The 22,516-nt window shown below is 48.6% G+C and overlaps 1 protein-coding gene across 1 annotated transcript; it reads left to right on the top strand.

Moving 5' to 3' along the window:
- Window positions 1–7,407: 7,407 nt before the first annotated feature.
- On the top strand, window positions 7,408–21,284 carry ITM2C (integral membrane protein 2C; the record flags this gene model as incomplete). The annotated part of the gene is made up of 6 exons (XM_079539794.1): window positions 7,408–7,521; window positions 14,949–15,086; window positions 16,545–16,733; window positions 17,021–17,131; window positions 19,858–20,008; window positions 21,193–21,284. 6 exons carry the CDS (start codon window positions 7,408–7,410, stop codon window positions 21,282–21,284), a joined length of 795 nt encoding a protein of 264 aa, XP_079395920.1.
- Between the last annotated feature and the right edge of the window lie 1,232 nt (window positions 21,285–22,516).

Below are 22,516 nucleotides of genomic sequence, written 5' to 3'. Positions count from 1 at the left end.
GGCTGTCAGTGAGCTATGGCACGGGTCTGATGGGTTGAAAGCACAGGTTTATTTGGAATAGATCAGCCCCATGGAGTAGTGTAGTGATTTTTGGATGTTTGGGTTTGGTGTTCTGTGTTTGACTTTACAAAATGTGTATGTGGGGGGAGACCTTTTCCCTTTGTTTTTCCAAGAGATGACTACTGTTTTTTTGGTTTTTTTTGTAGATTTATACTTCAGTTCCTCTTGTACGTGAAATGGGCTCCTTGTTCATCAGAAATCAATTCAAGGATTTGTTTTTCTGCAAGTTCACTTTGGATACACAGGATGTCCGGTGCTCACACAGGCGGTGCCTCTGGAGCTGTGCACTGCAGGGTGGGCTGGTGCTGCCCGGAGAGTTGGCTCCTCATGGAGGTTGTCCATGTGCTCTGTTGGTAAAGAAATGACAGTCCAGTAATGTGCACTGTGTGTGTGTAGGGGTGTTAATGTTGACATCATTAGTGCTTGGTCACCTAGGTGATGGATCTTGCTGCCATAGTAACCTAAAGGCTACATTACTCATCAAATATGAATTTTAACAAACAGGAGTGACTTAAGGTGTTTGTATCTTCTGTCTCTCTGTAACTGCCTGCTGCTCTTTTAAAATATTTACAGGAATTGTAAAATGAGACTCCAAAGTGAATGTTCTGTTGCATTCCTCCCCTCCTTTTTTTTTTTATTTTCTTGGATCTGTGTCCTGGAAAAGACCCCAAACTTATGCTGAGTCATTGAACTCAGGATAGAGATGTTTTGAAGCATGACAATGCTATTGCTTATTTGTTGGCCTTTTCATCTCTTGCCTCTTTACTTTTCCCCCAGTAGGGAAGCTGTTTTGGTTTCTATTTAGGGCTATTTGAGCCAACTTAGCACAGGATTTTAGGCATCCCCATGGCTTTGTCACCTGTGCACATGTGCCCATCAGCATGCTTGCAGCCATGTGCTGTGCCAGGGTTGTGTCTGGAAAGTGTGAAAGTGTGTAAGTGTGTGTAGGGACAGGAGACTACAACGTGAAGTGTGTGCTTGAGAGAGGTTTCATAGCAGCCTGTTTGGGATGTTTCACTGCTGAGTGTTCCTTTGTCAGTCCCTTAGGAGACAGATGGCTGCTCTGGCAAGTTGGCTGAGGAGGCATCCTTTATGGCTGACTTCTGCAAGGGGCCAAGGTCTCAGTTTCTGATCAGTAAGATCAATATGCCCAGGTGCTGCAGCCCTGTTCATGGAACTGGAGCCCTGTCACAGATTATAGCAGGCACCGTAAATAGGAGTGAGTAGCTACAAACCCTCTTTTTCCCCTCAGGAAAGCCAGTTGCATTTCCTTGATCCTTTGGAAGATAAATAGAAGCTCCATGCTGTCAGCTGAATTAGTACCTTTATCTTAAAGTTGTCTGTAATGGTGAACAGCAGAAATAAAGGAAGAAGGAGCAACTATAATAGGTGGGAATAGGTAATGCTTCTGGCCCCACACTGAATTGTTCATGCTTCTGTGGAACTGAAGCAACAGAAAGCTGAAGGTTCCTAGATTGGCTGTTCGCCTTCAGCTTCTTCAATTCTTGAGTGAGTTTCAGCTGGTGAGTACGAGGGGGAGTGGGCAGATGACTCCCATTACTTAAAACCAAAAATAAAGTTTGGTAACCTTTTTCTTCTTGGTAATTTTCTTCTCATAGGGGGAAGGTGAGGTAACTCATGGGCAGATGCCTACCAGGCAGCTCATGGTTTGAAGGAACACTGTTTTTGGTGCAGGTCCTCTTGAATTTGTTTTGTTCTTTCCTCCCTGGGGCCTTCTGAGTAGAAACATTTCAGTTATTTGTGGTTGGATCTGCTTGCTTTGGCTTTTTGTTGGTGCTGCAGAAGAGGATACTTCCATAGCACAGGCTAGATCAATTTCTGCCTATTGCCAACTCTGAGCCTGAATTTGTGTAATAGGTGCTGATGCCATAAATAGAAGCATTCCTGTCTCTTGCAATGAAAACTTTTTGTCAGCCATGCAATACAGAGATTTTTTAAGTACTAATTATCTTCAGGCTCTGTCTGTGTGTTGCTAGGAGGAGTGCCAGATTCTTCCTGTGTGATCCATTTTGCAGTGGCTTTGGGTATGACAAACAAGGTACTGGCAGTTTTGCACATGAAAAAGGCCAAACAGAGCATGTCCAAGTGGTTGTTTGGCATGGATTCTCAGTGTGACATTTTTGTCTGCGTGTTTGTCTGACATGCTGGCCGTGGGTTTGATGCTTTGTTTTGCTGCTGCTTCTGATGTGTATTTTCAGTACTGGGTTCAAAGGCAAGAAACCAAGAAGTATTTTAAAAAAAACTAAGGAATCAGGGTAAAAAAAAAAAAAAAGTATATATAAATACAAGGGTGTCTGCTGTGCTTTGGGCAATGACCCTGCACTGGGCACAAATTTAAGTAAATACACAAGAGGCAAACAGGTATGAAAGGAGATTCTGGCTCTTTCTTGCTCAGTACTCCAGACTGTCAATATTGAAATTTCCATCTCCTAAGGATTATTGATAGCATTCCAGTGTTCTGTGATACTTCATCCCTCTTGGATTTAAGATAATGGTAATTTTCCAAGCATGTAACATAAAGCCCTGAGATGTTCATCATGATCTGCTACTTGAAGAGACAGAGCAGAGTCATTTCAGAGGACATGGCTGTCACAAAACACCCCAGCATTTATCTCTGAGCCTTCAGCAGCCAAGATCCCGGAGAGAGACCTCCTCTTCTTGCCTCCTTCCCTGCCTGCTGTCTTCTGGAGGACTGGTGGTGATGTTCAGTGTCATGCTCCATTCTCTTCAGTGTGTTGTTTTACCCAGGCTGAGCACGCTCACTCACTCCTAGCAAGCCCTGCAGTGGAAACAGAGGATAGTGATACTGCTCTGGCTCATTTGGCTGCTGGCTTGAAAGAAGAAAACTGAGAGATAAGAAGAAGAGAACAGGAATCGATTGGATCAGACCGCTGTGCGTGTCTAATGCTCAGTGAAACCAATCTGAGCTCCACCTGAGCTCTGTGCATCTGGTCAGCTCGGTGGAGGGCTGGGAGCATTTCTTTGGCTTGTGGTAAGTTGTGGCTCAGCTCATGTCACAAGAGGAGAGCTGCCTGCTGTTGTCCTAGCTGGCTTTGAGGCTGCAGTTTGCAGGCAAGCAATGTGGCAAAGACTCATACTGAGGTGGGGTGGCTTTTGCTCACAGTGTTGTACTTGGCTTGATTCATGGGCAGGAGTTGGTGAAAGCTGGGGGCTGCTGACACACCTTGAAAGTACCCAGCCCTTCTATAGCTGACTAAAATGTGTTGCACTTGGGACTGTCGTTGCAGGCACATTTGCTTGGAGCAGGCACCTGACACCATAGGAACTGGAGTCAGTGGTGCTTCGCTGCCTGCATCCAGGTCTGGTGTTACACTGCATCCGTACCAAGTGACTGTGTGATGTCTGGTGGCTGCTACATGGCTGAGCTCCTCACAAAGGAGCACTTGCCCACCTGTCGGATCCGACAGGTCTGCTGGCTTTGTGATATTGGTCCATATGCTGTGGGGGTCAGTCAGCCTCCCAGGACTCCTTTCTGCTCTCTTTGCTCGCAGGTCCCTGGCAGAAGCATGCTTTGGTTCAGCTTGTTGCTTGAAGAGAAGACCCTGCCTTGTGCTTTTCCACTTCCTGAAGATCTTTCACGTCTTTTGTCCTCTTAAACCAGCATCTCCTCTGCACTCCATTTCCATTGCTTTTGCAATCTTTGTGTTAACGCTTGCATTCTGATGTAAAGGTAAGAAATAGAGCCTTCCTGCTTCCTGGGCTTCCTCAGACTTGAGGCTGGAGTGCTGCCGCCATGCCACCTCTTCTCTTCCTTTCTCACCCCCAACCCCCATCTTTTTTCACTTGTACCTATTAGGATTTTTTTTTGACGGACAGTAAAGAACCAAATGTTAACAAGCATCCTGGCTCTGGCCACCACCAGACGGCTGATTTATTGTGGTTCATGTCAAATCAATTGTGCATCCTTTTAAAAATGCACCTACTTTTTATTTATTTTTTTTTTTTAGATAATGACTGGTGGATGATAAGCATTAACTTCTTGTAGACTGCAATTTATAAAAGAGGTACATCTGGGGGACCAGGAGCCTGCCCATTTCCAGGAGTGAGATTAATCTAGGATAATTCTTACTATTAGGAGAAAATTACTCACCTCTTATTGTGAAGTACATAATGGTCATACATTTCTTTTCACCTTCCTCGGTGGCCCAGTGTCCTGCTGCTGCCTAACCAGTGGTTTTGTCTCCAAGAAGAGGAGAGAGGGAACAAAAGACTTGATCTGTGAGAGCTGTGATAGGGGCAGACGTGCATCCCCAGCTGGGTGCAGCGTGCCCTCCCACGAATGGCAGTGAATCTGCTCGGCTACAGATGAGCACTGTAACTTTCCATGGAAACTGCTGCATTGATTCTCTGCCTCTGGCTGCAGGTAATTGCTTTGCCTCTCGCAATTATTTGGGGTAACTAGAAGTAGATTGTACAAAGAGTAGTAAAATCCATCAGTGCATCTTCCCCTTTTGTGGTGTCTTCCTTTAAGAGTGATTATTTCATTTTTTTAGCCCAACCTTTGTGCTTTCTGCCCAGCTGATATCTTAGCAGTGTGGCAAAGGAAGGGAAAATGAAAGCTGTGTTCATTTTTACAGCATGCTATCCAGTACAATCCCTGACTGGAACTGCAGTGGGAAAGCAGAATGACTCCAAAATTCACATTTTCTCCCAGCCTGATACAGTTATGGACCATTAGCACAGTGGGTTGGATTCTGAAATAGATGCAGCCAGAAACAGACAGAGTCTGGCTGGCCTAGTGTGGATTAAGGCAGTTTTCTTATGCTCCCTCTTTAATCATTTGATTTTTTTTTTTCTACATGAAGTGGCAAACTCTTGAAATGTGAAAAGAGACAAGGCAGCAGACAGTTTCTGTAATGAAGGTTTATAAAATTGCCACTGATCCATTACTTTAGAAGTACTGTCATGCTGCTATGCTTAATGAAAGATCAGTCAAGTAAACTGTTCCTGGGATTCAACTTAATTACGTGCAAGAGAACGGAGACTCTGTTATCAAGGTCTAATAAAATATCAGATGGCTGTAATGAAGTCAGTAAGGTGGCAGCTCTAAAGTGAAATGTGCTTGATTAACAATGGAAAGACAGGAGATTTGACCGAGGAGTGTTATAAATTCCATGTCGGTTCTCCACTGCGAGGTGAGAGTCACCACTGCTAAGCTGTACTGCTGAGAAACTTTGGGTTCATTATAGTGCTCATCCTGTAAGGCTAAAGGGCCAACAGCTGGAGCAAATTTCCTACTGAAGGATTCTTTTAGCCATACTTGGCATATGACAAGTAGGGTGGTTTTTTTTTTTGTAATGCTTGCAAAGGAAGCCATTTATCCAGCTGTGTAATTGAAATCAGGAGATGGCTGTGACTGTCACTAAATACTTTAAGTAAATAAAGATGCTTAAAGTGTTTAGGCTTTGATTTTGACTCATTTAATAAACACTTGGATGTCTTCCTATACATTTTTTTAATATATATTTTGGATTTCCAATTTAATCAGGAAGGCTTTAAATTAGTTGCTGGGAGAGGGGATTCTCAAACCATCCCACTTTGAGGCTGATGATGGTAATGGATGCCCTGGGCCTGGAGGAGGATCACAGGCCAGTAAGGCAGCACCTAAAGTGCAGGATGAGGGAACTCCAATTGGTAAATCAGCCCCGATGGCAGCCCAACTCAACTGCCTGTACACTAATGCATGGAGCATGGGGAACGAGCAAGAATAGCTGCAGGTGTGCGTGTGCCTACAGGGCTGTGATGTCATTGGCATCACTGAGATGTGGAGGGGTGGCTCTCGTGATTGGAGCTTAGGAATAGACGTGTATCAATTCTTGAGGAAAAACAGGCAGGGCAGAAGGGGAGGAGGTTCAGCCATCTACATCAGCGACCAGCTGAAGTCTGTGGAGCTCCTGCCTGTAGCAGGGGGCTTGGAACTAGATGATCTGAAAGGTCCCTTCCAACCCAAACCACCCTATGATTCTGTGGTTTGGATAATAATTTGCCTTCCCACCAGTGCTGCCAGTTTCGTTTGGGGTATTCCAGTTCTATTCACAAACACTGGACTGGTGTGTTGTCTGGGGCACTTGTGCATGCTTCCATTAATGCAGGGCAGCGGGCCATCAGCTGGGGCTTCCCTAAGGAGAATAATGCTTCTGGTGTAAGCTGTGAGCAGAATGCCCCCCAACACAGCCTGATGACAGTCTGGCATGTTTGATCAATGCTGCTTTCCATTTGGAAGACACAAGTGGCCATAAAGGGGAAGAGAAAAACCTGATTTTCTCCATCTATTGACTTTAAGCTAAAGAGCTGCGCATCAAGCTTTTTATGCTGCTTATCCAGATGTACTGAGAGCTTTCACATTGCTTTTACTTCGTTGCATTTCTATCTCTTCTCCGTGGTGAGAGTGGGATGCTCTGTGCATTTCTTGTACTGATAGCCATGTACCAGAAAGAGCAGAGCCAGAGCAGCCTGACCAAGGGCAGGCCCAGGCTATAGCAGAGAGCAGGACCAGCAGCAGGTGGTGTGGAGTGGGGCACAGGGATTTCTGACCCTCTGCTCCTGTTCTGGGTGCTTCCTGGCTCTATCCAACACCACCATTTAGGATGACCATTATTACTGCAGTTGGGAACCTCTCCTCTTGCATGGTCAGTGTGAAATGTTTGGACGTGGCTGTGATGCTCCTGCTGGTTGAGTGCTGTGCTGTCTGAGCTCCTGCAGTCAGCTGCTGCTTTGGAAATCCATTCAGTGCAGGGTGAAGCTTGCAGTTACCACGCAGTGGGATGCTGGAGGGCTGCACAGCCCCACACGCCAAACGATGGCAAGTCAGCACTGTGTGCGGTCGTGAGTCAACTCTGAATCGTTGCCAAAGGTGCCTTTTGCAAACAAAATTTGGCGCTCGTTTATCAAGGGCTTGGGTTCGTAACGTGATGTAAAGCACTCAGTGGCACAATGAATCCTTCTGGATCGGAAGAGAACGCTCATAATGACTTTTTTTATCCATAAATACCGTGTTTAAGTGGGTGAAATCAACGTAAGGGTATTGCTGTGTTTTACCACCGGCAGCGTGCAGCTTTCCTCACTGCCTACGGAGGTTGAGAAGGTTTCCTCAACGTGTTGGTCCTTTTTTCCCCTCTCATTTTCTTGTCTTCACAAAGCTGTCAGCGTTCGTTTGCTCCGCTCCGCGCGCTCCTCGGGCCGGGCACGGACGCGGCGCCCCCCGGGTGACGGCGGACCTCCGGCGGGGCGGGAGCGCGGCGGGGCTGCGGGCGGAGCGGCGCCTCCCCGGGGCGGTACCGGCGGCGGCGGCGGCGGCGCGGAGCCATGGTGAAGATCGGCGTCCAGCAGCCGGCCGCGGCGCTCAAGCCGGAGCAGGAGAAGGAGAAGGCGGCGGGGGGCGATGGGGCGGCGGGCGCCGTGCTGCTGCCCGCGGGCGCCGTGAGTGCGGGGAGGGCGGGGGCTGCGGGCCGGGGACCCCCGGGGGGGCTCTTCGCCCTCCTCTTTGCGGCGCTTCGTGAGCGGCGAGCGAAGCGAACTTCGGTGAGGTCCGGTCTGTGCTCGGAGCTCGCGGCCGCTGGAAGGGCTGCCCTGAAAGCGTCGGGATGTGCGGATATCGGCCTGTGTGCCAAAGGGTTGGAAGTTTGGGGAGGTGGGGAAGGGACGGGGCGGGATACGTGCAGTCCTATACGTGCACTCCTACGTGATCCGTTGGCAGTGTGGACCCGAAGCACCCGAGCGCATCCTTTGGTCGGGGTTGTTACTGTGGGGAACGTGGTTTGGGGTTTGGCAGTGGCGGTCAGGTTTCAGGGTGTGACATCTTGTAAGGCTCAGGGCTAGCGTGGAGAGGAGCAGAGCTGTTGGGCAAGATGAAAAGCTAAGGATGAGAGCACGCATAGCTTCTTTCAGCTGTTCTGCAGTCCCAGTTGACACACAGAAGCCAAATTTGTTGGGCTGGGCAAGGGCTGGTGGAGGACAGCGGGTCCCTGTAGCTGGAGCCTGGGGCAGCCCTGGTTGATGCAGGAGGCCAGATGTGCTTCTGCATTCTGAAATGCATGGAGCTGTGTGTGCAGTCTGACCACTTATTGAACCCCGGTATCTCCCTGACCCAAACCCTATGGGGAGCTGTGGGTCTGCTCCGTTCCCGCGGCTCCTCAAGGCGTTCCCTCCTACAGGGAGCTCCCCAGAGGGTCGCTCAGCTCATGAGGTCACCCCTGTGATCTCCCACGTCACGAGCTGGCATGCTCACGGCTCTCCTAACTGCGCTGTCAGTGTCTGAGCGCTCGGTCTGATATTAATCCAGCTCATAGAAGCCATCCCAGAACCTGCAATGGGGAGCCTGGCTGACTGCGTCTTTGTAGTGATTAGGAGAGAAGCAGCAGTAGGCTTCTTCCTGCCCTGGGAGCAGGGCTCACACCAGACTGTGGTGCTGCCCCCAGCTCACTCCCCGTGATGGGAGCAATGCTGTGCAAACTCAGGACCTGGCTGCTTCTGATGAGCAGAGTGAGAACAGGGTTAATGGTATTAACATGGGAAGTAAAGGTAGCAGAAGCATGCTTCCATCATGAGTACTGCCAGATCCCTGCAAGCAAAGTTACCCTGATTCAGGTTGTGACAGATGGAGGAAATTGGCTTAAGCAGCAAACACTGAATCGCAGAATCGCTAAGGTTGGAAGAGACCATGAAATCACCTGGTCCAACCATCCACCCATCCCTACTGTGCCTGACCCAATACTGTGGGTTTTGTTCTTTGCCTTCTGCCTCCTGGGGAGCACTGTGTTGTTCTCTGAAGTCCACAAGGTCTACAAAGAAACTTTAAAAAGTGAATTTAAAATGAAGACTCTAATGATTCCTTTATTCCAGCAGAAGGGCAGGCGACGGAGACAGCTTAAGTGACAGGAGAGCAGGAGTTGGGTGGAGGCGAGCTGGGGACAGGGGGGTGTCAGGGAGCATGCCCACCTGTGGGTGGCCTATTCCTGAAGCTATTTTTCAGGTTATTTGTGATGCTGGATTCTTCTGTAATGGCTTTCTAGGTGTAGTTGGTACACATCTGGACCGAGGGGTGTGCTGCCCAAAAAACCTCCAGCCTGGCTCTCTTGCCATGCCAACAGTTCCTGTCTGTGTCTCTCGCTCTAGCTGCCTTGCAGCAAAATTGCATTGGTGACAGGCAAACTAGATGCTCTGCATTCCTTTTCTCTTTGATCCTGCAACTTCAATCCCAGTGATAGGAGCCAGAGCTGGGAAATGATTCAGCAGCAGCTTCTGCAGACTGTGAATTTTGGCAGGTGTTTGGTACATGCAGAGATGTGCAAGTGGAAGATGGCTGCAGTAGTGCTGTGTCCCAAAGAGCGGTAGGCAAGGGCTCCTGACAGCAAGCTGGCACATGATGAGCCTTGTGTTCATCTGCTGTGCAGCTTGGGTAATTGAAAAGAACATACAAATTAACTTCAGTCAGAAAATTAATGTGATTTTGAGGCAATAGCAACTTGGTAAGGGCTTATAAAAGAATCTTCTTGTTGTTAGCAGAAGCTGGGGGATGCAGCATCTTCCTCAGGCAGAAGGCAGTCTGAGGCTGTGCAGTCAGTAGCATCATTTGTTGTATTCGTTGGAAAATATCTTCTCAGATGCATAATAGCATTCAGTGAGTTTTAATTGAACTCCAGATTTAGAGTCTGGAATGGAAATGCATATATCTGCCGTGCCTTTAATGGCTCTGGGATATACGCTCTGTGCATTTGTGATTCATCGGGTTTCATTAAAGTCTTCTGCTTCACCAGGGGTGAATGATAAGAAACAGGGGGAAGAGCTTCACGGTGCCACCATCTGTGGGGTTTCTCAGTCTCCTCACTGCCCCAGTGTGCCTTCTGGTGCCTCTGGTTGTCCCTGGCTGCTCTGGTGTGTGGGCTGCAGGGATGCTGCCTTGGGGGTGCTTGGAAGGGAGGAAATGGTCTGAACTGAACTGGTAAAAACACCTCTGGACTCCTCCGGGGTCTGCTCCAGTCAGATACAGGACCTGGGTCTCACACTGGACTCCAGGCATTAATATTTCATATTCCAGCTGAACATGACAAGGGATCTGACTAAAACTGGAAGGGGAGATTGAGAGGGAATGGCCAATTCTAGCAGATACAGTACAAATGAGACTGAATTTGGAACCGCGTGGCTCTCCTTCACCACAGAGATGTGGACTGCAGAGCTGCAGATGTGGAAACCTGAAATCTGCTGGAGAAGCATAGGAGGAAGGTGCAGGAGGACCTGGGCCTCTGTAGCTCTGTGTGTGGAAGGAGCTTTGGGCATGGGAAAAACTGGGTGTGGGGGTTGAAACGAGATGATCATTGTGGTCCTTTTCAACCCAGGCCATTCTGTGATTCTATGAAAAACACAGAAACCCAACAAACGTGGTGGGGGAGGGAAAAGGCATTTTCACTTGTGAGCTGGTGTTTTCTTCCTGGGTCACGTGTGGCATTTACATGCCTATGAGGGAGGACAGTTGGTAGGGTCTGTGCTTCTGCTTGTTTGCTTAACCCATCCTCTGGATTTGCTTTGCAGAGCTGTCCTGCAGCTGTGGCCCCATGCTGAACTCACATAGAACAGTAAAACAGAGAAGAGTCTCCTCTCTTTTGCTGTTTGCTAAACTACATACTGTCTCTTTGCGGTGAATTTTCAAGCAGGGCTGACTCTGACAGGGTTTTCCTATGCTGCTGCAGGAAGAAGAGGTAATCACTGGGCAGTGTATTTTATATTGGAGCAACTGTGCAGCTTAACGTATTTCTGTTCCTGTCTGTTCCATGGGACACGCAGCCCTCCAGCTATGTGCTCTGTAAGAACAGCCTTATTTCTGCAGCAGGCTTGGTTGGCTCTGCTAATGCCCTGAGTGGTTTTACTCCCAGGAAATAGAAGGGGGAGGCTGGAAAGCCTCCAGCTGGAAGCTGTTGCACCTCTGCCAAGAGAAATAAAATATATAGAAACGCATTCCTCATCCCTGTGCAAAGAGGGAGAAGAAATGGCCCCTAGCTTCAAAACCGAGATGGGACAGGGAGGAAAGAGGAGGTTTGTGTCCCTCTTGCTGGTTGGGGAGAGGGAAGGGAGGACCGCCGAGCGCCCAGGAGTTCTCATATGCTAGGCTGCTTTTCTAACATCCTGCTGGCTTTGTCAGGTAGCAACAAAGCTGTGGTTTTTAATTAGCCGGCGGTTGTTTTTGATATTCTAATTCGCAGTGCTGCAAAGCGACTCCCGAGGCAGGTGGCTTTGTTCCTAGTCACGTGTGGCCCTGTCGCTTAAAGATGCGATTAGATTCATTTATGGCAACCTTTTGCCTTCAGCTGTGATAGTCTCTTAATTACAGCCCTCCTTTTTGGCTCCCAGGCATCTCTGAGTCCAAAAGCCATCGGCTGTTCTCCCTGTGGAAGTGCTGCTCCGTGGCCCTGCATGAGCACCGCTCAAGTATGGCACACAACTTCTGTTGCCTTGGAAACCATGTGCCATATATATATGTATGTGCGTGTATATATATGCGTGCATGCACACATGATTTTCTTTCCTGATCTAAAGTCATAGGAATGCTCATCAGTCTGGAAGGGCCGCCCTGTCCTGCCCCAGGGTGGTGGCTTTGGTGGGATTCGCTTGGAGGTGCTCAAAGCCAAGTCCAGCAGGGCTTGCTCAGTACCAGCCTACAGCCCTTTGTCAGCACCATGGTGACCAGCTGCCAACTGTGCTTTTTTGCAGGTGAAGTCAATGGGGGTATTGTTTACAGAATCACAGAATGGCCAGGGTTGGAAGGGACCTCAAGGATCATGAATCTCCAACCCCCCTGCCACATGCAGTGCCACCAACCTCCCCATTTAATACCAGATCAGGCTGCCCATGGTCCCATCCAATCTGGGTCTTTTGTTGCTTCAGGTCTTCATGTTCTGTAAAGCAGTATTTGATTTTTACAAGCAATATGGCACTTCCTGTGCTCAAGATATAGGCCTTGAAATTATTCTCCCTTTCCCATCTTTGCTTTTGGTTGCCAAAAGTAAGTATGCAGCAAGATCAATTAGGTTTTCTGATGTGAGTTTCTTACATTTTGATCCTGCTTCCTTAGGAGAGGAAGGCAGGGCTGCCTGTGGCAGTGGCTGTAATTGCATCGGTGCATCCTTCACATCAAGAGCGCAGACAACAAGCACCTCCTGGAGATGGCTGATGTGTTTTACTGCCTTTCAGCTAGAGCTGCTCTCAAAACTGCATCCCTTTGAGTATTTACTCTGTATCATTTCTCTCCTTACTTGTCAGTCATCAAAATCGCATCTATTTTTAGTGGCCCCAAGCTCCTATGCCGTTGGAGCTGTGCACTTAGGCACTTTCCAAGCTGTGCCCCCTGCTCATAGGCCCTGTGATGTCTAAAATGAAAGATTTGAAACCTTTGTGTTTCATAAACGCAGGAAAAATGGTTGATGGAGAGCTCAACAAATGCATCTTTTAATCAGCAAGATGTGCATGAGCAGATCTGGCTGTAGCTGGATATTACATTATTGTTAAGGATGTATGTGCTTATGCACCCATAGCAAGTTACATAAATATGGAGGGAGAATATCTCAAATCTCAGAGCAGCTGGAGGAGAGAAGACTTTGAGCGAAGCGATGGCTGCGGTGTTTCTCTACCTGTGTAATTAGATGTCATTCAGAAGGAAATGGAGTAGAGAAAACTGATAAGCTCTGAGGAGCTGCCTGCCCTGAGCTGTGTTCCTGGAGGAGCCGCTGTGCTGTTTTGATCTCCTGGCAGCAGCTGACGAAGGGAGGCAGACAGAGCTGCTTCAAAAGCTGAAGAAGCAGGAAAAGGGCACGCGCTGAGCCTGGCTTTGCTGAGGAGTGCTGTGAGTCATGGGGAGCGAGGCAGGACACAGCACCTTTCATTTCCACACTTTGTCATCTCCAGCAAGACGCCGGTCAGGAAGAGAGATTGAAGCGAAGATCTATTTTTCATAAGGTTAGACTGTGCTGATAAGACATCTGAAAGATGGCAGCTCATTGGGTTATGGCTAGCAGCTCGCACTGGGGTGTGTTTCCAACGGCCAAGGACCTGCCAAGGACTTCTGTATATGTATTTTTAAAGGGTAAGTTCTTCAAAAAGACACAACAGTCCCGGGGGGAGTCTGCACTGACCTTGCTTTAAGAAAGTTGCTGGTGTGGATGCGAGGTCTGCATGCAGGCTGGGGAAGAGCAAGGTGTGCTGCAAGCCAACTGCTGGCACTGGGGAGCCAAAGGCAGCTGGCAGCCTTTGCTCATGGGCTCTCTCCTTCTCTGAGCACAGAGTGCTGGAACCACTGCTGGCCTGGTGGCTCAGACCCTTCCCAACCCCATCTCTGCAGCAGAGCAGTTTCCCTTCACCGTGTCCTCAGAAAGCTTGGAAATTCTGAAGAAAATCCCCAGACTGAATTAGGGCTTTTTTACCCCCCAGGCTGATTTGAAGACTCCTCTACCAGACGCTCTGTAGCATAACTTCTTCTCCTCCCAGCTGGGTACCTCCGCCCGCGCTCTGTTCCTGCGCCCTCCCTGTGAGCAGGCATGGTGCTGAAGCATAAGGAATATCCTGTGCTATCCAAGAAAAGGAGTTCCTTTTTATACTCCACACCCTTGCCTGCTGCCAGGCGCTGGGTAGAGCATCTGCAAAGGGATCGTGCCTGCACATTGGAGCTGACTCAGCTCATCTAGGGATCCAGGTTGTGCTGGAGCTGCCTCTGCTTCGCCCGGTGGGATGAAGTGCCTGCAGCACAACACCGGGTGAGCAGGGGCTCTCCTTGAGACATGGATGCCTTCTATAGTGAGAAAGAGCAAGCCGTGCCTTTGCCACAGGTTACACAGGGGTAGTTTCTAAATTGCGGTTTGTTCCTAGTGACAAGGGTTGGTGGCCTTCAGGTGTGGAAGGAAGAGGAGATCTGCATCTCGGTGAAGGTTTGAGCTGCTGGTTTGTACACAATATACCACAGGGCTGGAGTTAATTGTTCCTGCCCAACACCATTGTTAACCTCACCTCCTTCATTGCCACTCCATTGGAGAAGTGGCTGTTGAGCTTTTCCTTCCTCTGTTAGGCTTTGCAGTGTTATTTTTCTATCTTTTCCTGGTGTATCACAGCTTCCCCAAGGGCAAAGCACTGAGCATCTTCCCCACCTCCTCCCAAATGCAGAGCTTGGGTGGTGTGTTACCAGCACAGGAGCCCAGCACCTTTAGGATGACATTTGCTTGCGGAGCGTTAACCCTTTTTCCAGCCGTTCCTCGGTGTCAGCAGCAGCAGAGCTTTGTGTTCATTTCCACCCCCAATGGCTGCACTGCTTCTGCGATGACAGGTACCTGAGGAAATGTGTCTCATGGAACACTTGACATACAGCATGACTCTCATCGGAGCTGTTCGTGTCAGAGAACCTTTAACTTGTGCAGAATTGCGATTTTCTTTTCTTTGTGGCTTGTCACCATTGCCACCCCTCATCTGTAGGAGGAGGGGAAGGGGAGAGAGGAGATGAACTTCAAATGCTTTGTTTTTCAGCTTGCTATGTTTGCTGGAGGAGTGGCAACAAGTTGATTAAATGCCAATCCTTCAGCATAGGGAGCTGGCAGTGTGCTGCAGGTCCTCCAAAGCTGGGACGAAGGGGAAATGCATACAGATTAATTTCTGCTGGAAGTGTGCTGCAACTGCAGCTCCACAAAGCTGGTTGGGAGCCTTGGGGTTTCACCCTGGCCAAAATGCATCCAGATGTGAAGTCAGGTTGCAGGATCATGCCTCTATTCTTCAGTCTCACGCCCCGAGCTCGTGTGTAACCTTTAAATGATATATTGTTGATTTTCTGGTCCCTTTGGCAGCAGCTGGCTGATGCTCTCGCTCTTGCCTCACAGGAGGAGCAGGCTCCCGTGGTGCAGGGCCGCAGGTCATCGCTCAGCGGGGTGTGCTACCTGACCATGGGTCTCCTCGTGCTGCTCCTTGGCTTGGTCTTTGCATCAATGTATGTCTACAGATACTTCTTCATCACGCAGGTATGGGTCAGCTGGGAAGGACGGTTGGCTCCTCAATCTGGAGCAGCAAAGCAAACTGCATCATCGAGCCTTTGATTTGTGCTCCTGCTTGTTGCTTTGCACAGTGGGGATTTGGGAGCTGGTAACTGTGGGCCATGCAAATGGGGCATGTCTGAAGTGCTGGGCTCAGGTTTGCCTCTATCCTGACCGTCAGGGAGGGTCTTTCAGACATCCTCCTCTTCCCCTCTCATGTTTTGTTTTGTGTTTGTTTTCTTTTTTTAACTCTTTGAAAATATGACCCACAAGTTCAGCCTTGTAAACCCAATGTTACCGCTGTCAGTGGTCAACCAGTTTTCAAAGCTTGGCTGGTTGCAGGGCTTGAGCAAGCCCTGAAGAGAGCAGGGGGTACAGGCAAGGCAAAGCAGCATTTTGCTATGGGTTTTTTAGGCTGTAGCGCAGAGAAACTCTGTGAGCACAACAAAAATAGATGCTGCTATTAATAAAGCAAGCAAAGCAAGCTGGAGATGAAATGACAGATGGGCCTACATCCTCTGTTAAATTCAGCACCTTTTCTTCCATGTAGGCTTTGCAGAGCTCAGCCTGGTGAATGCACTGGGATGGCAGCACTGTGGATTTAAGCAGCATTGGGTCAAAGCTTGGGGAGGGAGACACAACACAGCCCCATTTTAAGGAGGAAATTGCTGTGCTCTGTGGCTTGCTGAGTGCTTAGCCAAGAAACTTCAGTCATCAATTTGCACTGAATACCTCGTTCTGCTGTTCAGCCAGCACTTATCCACTCAGCAGTGTCTTTTTATACTCTCATTGCTCCGTACATGCTTATGCAGTCAAATTAATTTGCAGTCCTTGTTTTCGGGTGCATCAATTATTTATTACTTGTGCTCTCATACATCTGATCTGGAAATCCCATGACAACTGTAGGGCTGCTCAGCTCTCCCACACACTGGTGGTAATCCAGTGGGCCCAGGTACAGGGATTTTGGTGCAAACAACTTCGTGCCTCTGGACTGCAGGAGAGCAGCGGCTCCTGTTTTTGTTCTGCTGCATCTGCCACATGCAAGCTATGAGTACCTTTAGAAGTGATGCTTTGCTTGCTCCAATCCTGTATGCCTTATGGAGAAAAACCAAGTACTGTAAGCTATGTCTGTGGAACAGCCCAGCTACAAAACATAAGAACCCACAGACAGTTTACCTTTCTGCTGACCCTCTGTGAAATCCCACGGGGCATCCTTTGTTTCCCTTGGATCTGACCAGCAGGAAGGGAGGAGGGGTTGTTTCACAGGGGTGTTTTGAACTGCCTTCGTCAAGAGCATCCTCTAGCCAACAGGCTGAGCTTGACATATGTGCCAAACGCCTGTTCAAAAAGGGTATTTTTACCCAGTTTCTCCTGTGTTGGCTGTAGTTGTTAATGGGGTGTGGGATGTATGCGTGTTGTGCCTCTAGCTGAATCTCATTCCCACAGCTTCCCCGCGAGAGCGTGTTTCACTGCGGCGTCCTTTATGAAGACTCGCTGTATTCGCCGTTCAAGGGGCAGCTGGAACTGCACGAAGATGTCAAGATTTACATCGAGGACAACTACGAGCAAATCAATGTCCCGGTGCCCCAGTTTGGAGGGAGCGACCCTGCGGATATCATCCATGATTTCCAGCGAGTAAGGGGCTCTTGGGTTCTTTGTGAGCATAGCACTGTTGCTGTTGTCCCATATCTGCACAATGATCTCATTTTTGAGATGTCTTCCCTCTCAGGGCCATGTCTGAGCTTTTCCAACCTGCTCCTTGTGTGTTCCTTAGGGTGGACTGAGGTTGCTTCAGTCTGCAGTGCTTCTGGTTTGCTGAACAGTACTTCTTTCCTGCCCTGCTCGGCCTCCTTTCACCCACGTTTACAGCCATATTTCATTGAGAAGGGCTCAATTTGTTAATTTCTCTGCTTGGAACACAGGGTCTAACAGCTTATCATGACATAACGCTGGATAAATGCTACGTCATTGAGCTGAACACCACTATCGTGATGCCTCCACGCAACCTCTGGGAGCTGCTGGTTAATGTGAAGGTACGGCTGCAGTCCTGCTTTATTTTGTATGCTTTTCTGGGCTCTTGGGAAGCAGAAACAGAAAATGGTGTCTGTAAAAGCGAGCCTTGGACCTGACAGAGCTGAGTTTTCGTGGATAGCAAAGCCTTTGTGGGTTGCAGCTGGAACAATCACTTTGCAGGCAGCACAGTAATGCAGACATGACAGATGAACCTGACCGGGGCGGCACAGAAAAGCAGTGGATCCCTTTCCCCAGGTGTTTACTGAGAGTTGGGAACCAACGGGGGAAAAAAAAAAGCCTTCCTTTTGCTCTTGCTGCTGCATTTTACTTTTGCAGAGCTGTCAGTGCCCCATGGGGAGTACTGGGCCCTCTGCTTTTACCTCTTTGGGGTGTGATCTGGGGCTGCTCCCCCTGCCATGCTGAGGGCTGAAATGCAGCTTTTGATCTAATGCAGTTTTGCTCACAACAGGCATTAATTGGGTTTAGTACTGGCAGTTTTGTTCAGTTCAGAGGCTCATGCTGATGTATTGCAGTGACTGAAAACAACCTTAAAATAGAGCACTATTAAATCTTAACAGCAGGAAAAAAAAAAACAGGATTTTTAAGGCTGCAGAAGGTGAAGCAAAGCATTTAGTCTGGCTTTCTTACTCTCTTCCATAAGGGCCTTTTTAAAAGCAAAAAAAACCCAATATAATTCCCTGCAATGTGATGAACTTTGTGGGGTTAAGCTGAGAGGTGACAGGTTGTGCCCTGAGAGATGCCCGACCTCTGGTCCTTGTCAATCTCCCAGCTTGTTTCCCAGCACTCCTTGCAATCTCATCCACTGCGACCATCTGGTTGCTGTGCTGGGAGCCCTGCTGGGCTACATCACACGTTTACGTACAGCTCACTCCAAACCAGGCACTGTGGCAGGCGACCAGTCCCCACAGCAGGGGAAATGGAAAGGAGAGGATTGTGCAGGCTGACGGCAGAGCCTCATTAAAACACTGGCAGACTGGAGATGCTGGTCACATCTTCAAATAACAGGTATAAAATCACAGGGAGTGAAAATTATACTTTATCGGAAATGGAATTTAAAGGGGAATAAAAATGCGGTTAAGATGGTTTTATGACTATTATGATCTCAATTCTTTAAAGAGCGTACAAAGCAGACGTGAGTTTAAATAACTTCATGAATATTGGGATGGATAAGTGCCCAGTCTGTCTGTGCAGGTTTTAATGTGCACCTTGGGGACATCGTTTTCGAGTGCTTAGCTTGGTCTTACTGCTCACAGAAGTCTCTCACCATGAGACAGTAGAGCAGGCTGCCCAGAAGTGTGCCCTTCTCTGAAGTACTCCTTGCTGGTCCTTGCTTTTCTCCTCTCAATCCAGTCAAGTTTCTCATGAATGAGACTGATTTCCAGCTGCAGGTTGAGTTTTGAAGGTGTTCGGTGGCTTCAACCCTACTTCTAGCGCCAAACCTCAGTGCAGCAAGTAATTGTAACTGCTTTTTCTGGTGGCACAGGCACTCAGTGAAGCTTTTGCCCTTTCTTCAGCCTGCTGCCTGCTCGTGGTCTCTGCAGCCTTTACGTATGGCTGTGCCCAGCCCAGATCTCAGCCTGCTGTATGCCTTACCGGGCCTCTCTGTCTGAGTGCTTTGCCTGCAAAGGGCAGCTATGCTGCTTCTTGCAAATTTATGTCTGGCTTTGTGTGACGGTTCAGTGAACAGAGCTGCATGAGTACCTGAGAGTAAAGGATGGAAGGATGCTCCCAGCGTGCAGTCGCAGGAAGCTGGAGATGACCCGGTTAAATGATGGATGATCCACGTCTTTTGTAGAACCCGATTAATTTCCCAGTGGAGATGCTGGAAGCTCTAGTTTTCTTAAAACTGTTGGCAGAGAATTGATGGTATCGTTTGTTGTGCAGTCCCATGATGGAGGAGCAAGAAATCCTGATTATCTCAGCTCCCACAGCTATTTAAGTTTAAAACAATGAAAGGACTGGATTGCCTGTGTGTGTGCCTGTAAGCCATTCCAAGGCTGTGCCAGATCCTGAGCCCAGTCCCCTGTGTTAACATGAGGACTCATGCCCGTAACTGCACATATCGTGTGCCCTCTCCTGTGCTCCCCCACTGAGAATCAGTAATTGAATTTCTTGCAGAACAGTTGTGTCAGTGTAATACAGGGTAATACAGGCTTCTACTAATAGTCTTGTGCTGCACCATTAAAAGAGAGCTGTATCGATCCGAGAGGCTCCGCCAGCCCAGCAGCACGGAGCTGACTTAATGCAGTGTGTTTCCAGGTACATCTCTGTGGCGATAACCAGTCCTGTGGTGGAAATTGAAGAGGTGAAGTTTGAAACTGCTGCTGTTGCTTGCCTTTTCGTCTCATATTGCTCCCTCTTGCAGGATCTGCCGATTCTTTTATTTCTTTGACGTACCTTAGGCAAAAGGCACCAGAAATGAAGCTCTGCTTCGTGGCCTAGTAAGCATCCAGTCTGGTTAGAAGTGCCTCCAATCCAAACTGTGCTTGTAGCATGGCTGCTCATCACCCAGGTAGCCTTCAGGCACCTCCAAGCTGGATTCCTCACTGCTGAGCAGCTTCCTGCGGCAGGAGCAGTGGCCTCCATCCCCGGGATACTCCCAGTTCCTCCATTTCCTCTCTCCCATTTTTTCCAGTCCCCGGTGGCTCTCTCCTAGCAGCACCTCTCCTTAATAAGAGATCACCGCACTGGTCATGCCTTATTTTGGTGGGAACTGTCATTTCAGAAAGGAACGTACCTGCCTCAGACATACATCATCCAGGAGGAGATGATTGCCACTGAGCACGTCAGCGACATGGAGCAGCTCGGCTCCTTCATCTACCGCCTGTGCAGCGGCAAGGAGACCTACAGGCTGAAGCGGAGGAGCACCAGGAGACGTAAGAGCCTTGCAGTGCTCAGCTGCCCCTGCATCCCAGCCCTTATTTCTGCTGTAACAGCCTCAGGGCGAGGTGGGGAGTAAGAAGGGGGGGTTCCCTGCAGGTGGAATCACACAGAGCTCTGGAGGTGTTTCCCGCCTCATTCAGCTGAACCCCGAACATCACTGCAAATGGGTGCTGGCTGCTGCCAGTGTTTCTGTTGTCGCACCTGTTGGGCTAATAGAAACATTAATACAAATACTTGCAGGAGCCTGCAGTTCATTGCACATGGACTCCCAGGGCTGAACTAATAGCTGGGCTATTGGGAATTGTTCAGAAAATTTCCTTAATGCGGACAGTGGCAGCTATTCAGATCAGATTAAATTGCCTTAAATTAAGTTCCTAATAATACGAAAACAGTTTTGAGGAGAGAAGATTAGACTACCTTAAACTGATTTCATGAAAAAAAAACAGTATGTATTTTATACACAAATGCTAATGTTGCTGCAACAATAATAACATTAATCTGTTTCAGCAAGTTATCTGTTTATTTTCAAGCCTTATCTGAAACATGAGCCTATTCTTGGTTTGGCTCCCTGGATGAGATGCGTGGTGCTGAGGGTGTCTGGAAGCTGTACAGGGCTGTTTGTGCTGCTTTCCCAGAGCAGCCCCCATAGCCCTGTGCAGAGCTGCAGCCCTGGCATGGTCCTGTTTGTCAGCAGGGCACAGCCAGGCCGTATCTGCCTGGTGCTGCTGCCCAGAGATGAGCTCCTGCAGCACAGAGACACGGGGAACAGCTGTTGCTCTCCGGAGAGGCTGAGGCTTTGGCAGTATCAATGCGTGTGCTGATTCAAACAGCCAGCAGGTGATGATTTTAAGCCCACATTGGCTCTGTACCAGCCTATAGTTTCTGCTGGTTTTGTGAGGATTTCTGGTCTCAGAGATAACACTGAGGTGCTGTCAGCTGAACCAGCTGCTCCCCTGTAGCTCCCCAGCTCATGCTTACTGCAGGACCAGGGCCGGGCAGTGGTGCTGTTCTTCCTAAGATGAAATTATGTCATGTTCTATATGGGCTGTGTTGTTCCTGCATCTCAGCATTCAGCAATTGCATCCCTTCTGTTTTCCTTCCCTGACTTGATGCAGCTCTTATAAATGAACGCTGGCTGAATTTTGTCCTTGTCTTTCTCTCTTTTAATCCCTTGCAGGTATCAGTCGACGTGAGGCTGGGGACTGCCACCGTATTCGTCACTTTGAAAACACTTTTGTGGTTGAAACTGTTATCTGCAAAAAATCATGAAGCCCCTGTCCAGCTGTAACCTTCCATGGCTTTGCTTGCACACACATGCTCTCAGCCCTCTTTTTAGACTTGGTAATCTGTCTTACTTTCTTTACTCCCTCTCCTGCTTGTGCAACTCTAAAGCCGTGGGTCTGTCGTGGCCTCGCAGTTGATTCTGTTCTCTTTTCTCTTTACTGAGATGTTTTGCTGGGCTTAAATTTATGCAGCAGTCACAGATGGCCTTGGAGCGGATACAGCCTCTTCCACCCCACAGGATGGGGATCTGTTTCAGGAGCAGGTTTTGAGTGGAAGGGATGGCCAAGAAGTGGGATGCTGGAAATGGGTGCTTTTCTCCTGTCTGAGCAGTTTCATGCTGGCACTGTTGTGAGGCTGGGGTAGAAGGTATACTACAGGAGGAGAATTACCATTCTGATGCTGATGACAGATCATCATGACAGAGTATGTCATCAGATGGACTTAGAATTAGATGTGAAGTTACAAAGAGGGTGATTTGGAAAGCTCAGCAGAAGGAGGGTTTCTGCCCACACTGAGCTGTGATGCTCACAGTTTGTTGTCCCAATGAAGACCAAGTTTTCAAACAGTGGAAGCAGCCCGTATGCATTGTTTCTGTGTCTATCTTCTGGCTGAATTGCAGTGGCATACCTGGAATCAGCCAGGCTACCCTCCCTCAGCCTTCAGTATAACAAGCAAGTGGTGTCTGCTTGTGGCTCCTGAGCTCATTTGCTGCCGTATTGCCTGAGTAAATAGAGGTGAGCCTTTGATATCTGACGTCCCATCTATGGGCTGCTGATGGAGCTGGGCGCTTTATTTTCAGCTCACCTCTCCAGACCTGCTCCTGCCTGGAAGATGAGTTTTGTTCACATAGATCTGTCTTTCTGAGTTGTCAGAATCCCATCTGTCTGTGGATGGGTGCCATGCCAGCATGCAAAGTGGTATCAGCAGCAGAATCAGTAGTTACTGGCAACTGCAGAAACGGTGGTTTGGGGTTTTTTTGTTGCTTGTTTGTTTGTTTGTTTTTGAGAGCATATTCCCATAGGACTCCTCTGAAGAAAGCTGTTTTGATCATAATTCCTCTAGCCCAGCTGTGTGTTGTGTCATCTGTAGGCACCGCTGGAGAGCAGGTGTTGATACAAGGCAAGATTCAGTGCATCAATATACTGCAGAGAAATTGTGTGAACAAAATTGTGTTTCTATTGATCATCAGAAAGAAGAATTGCAGGGTAATTAAATCT

Source organism: Tetrao urogallus (assembly GCF_951394365.1).
Source record: "Tetrao urogallus genome assembly, chromosome: 9".
Taxonomy (NCBI): Eukaryota; Metazoa; Chordata; class Aves; order Galliformes; family Phasianidae; genus Tetrao; species Tetrao urogallus.
This window is presented reverse-complemented; position numbering and strand designations above follow the sequence as displayed.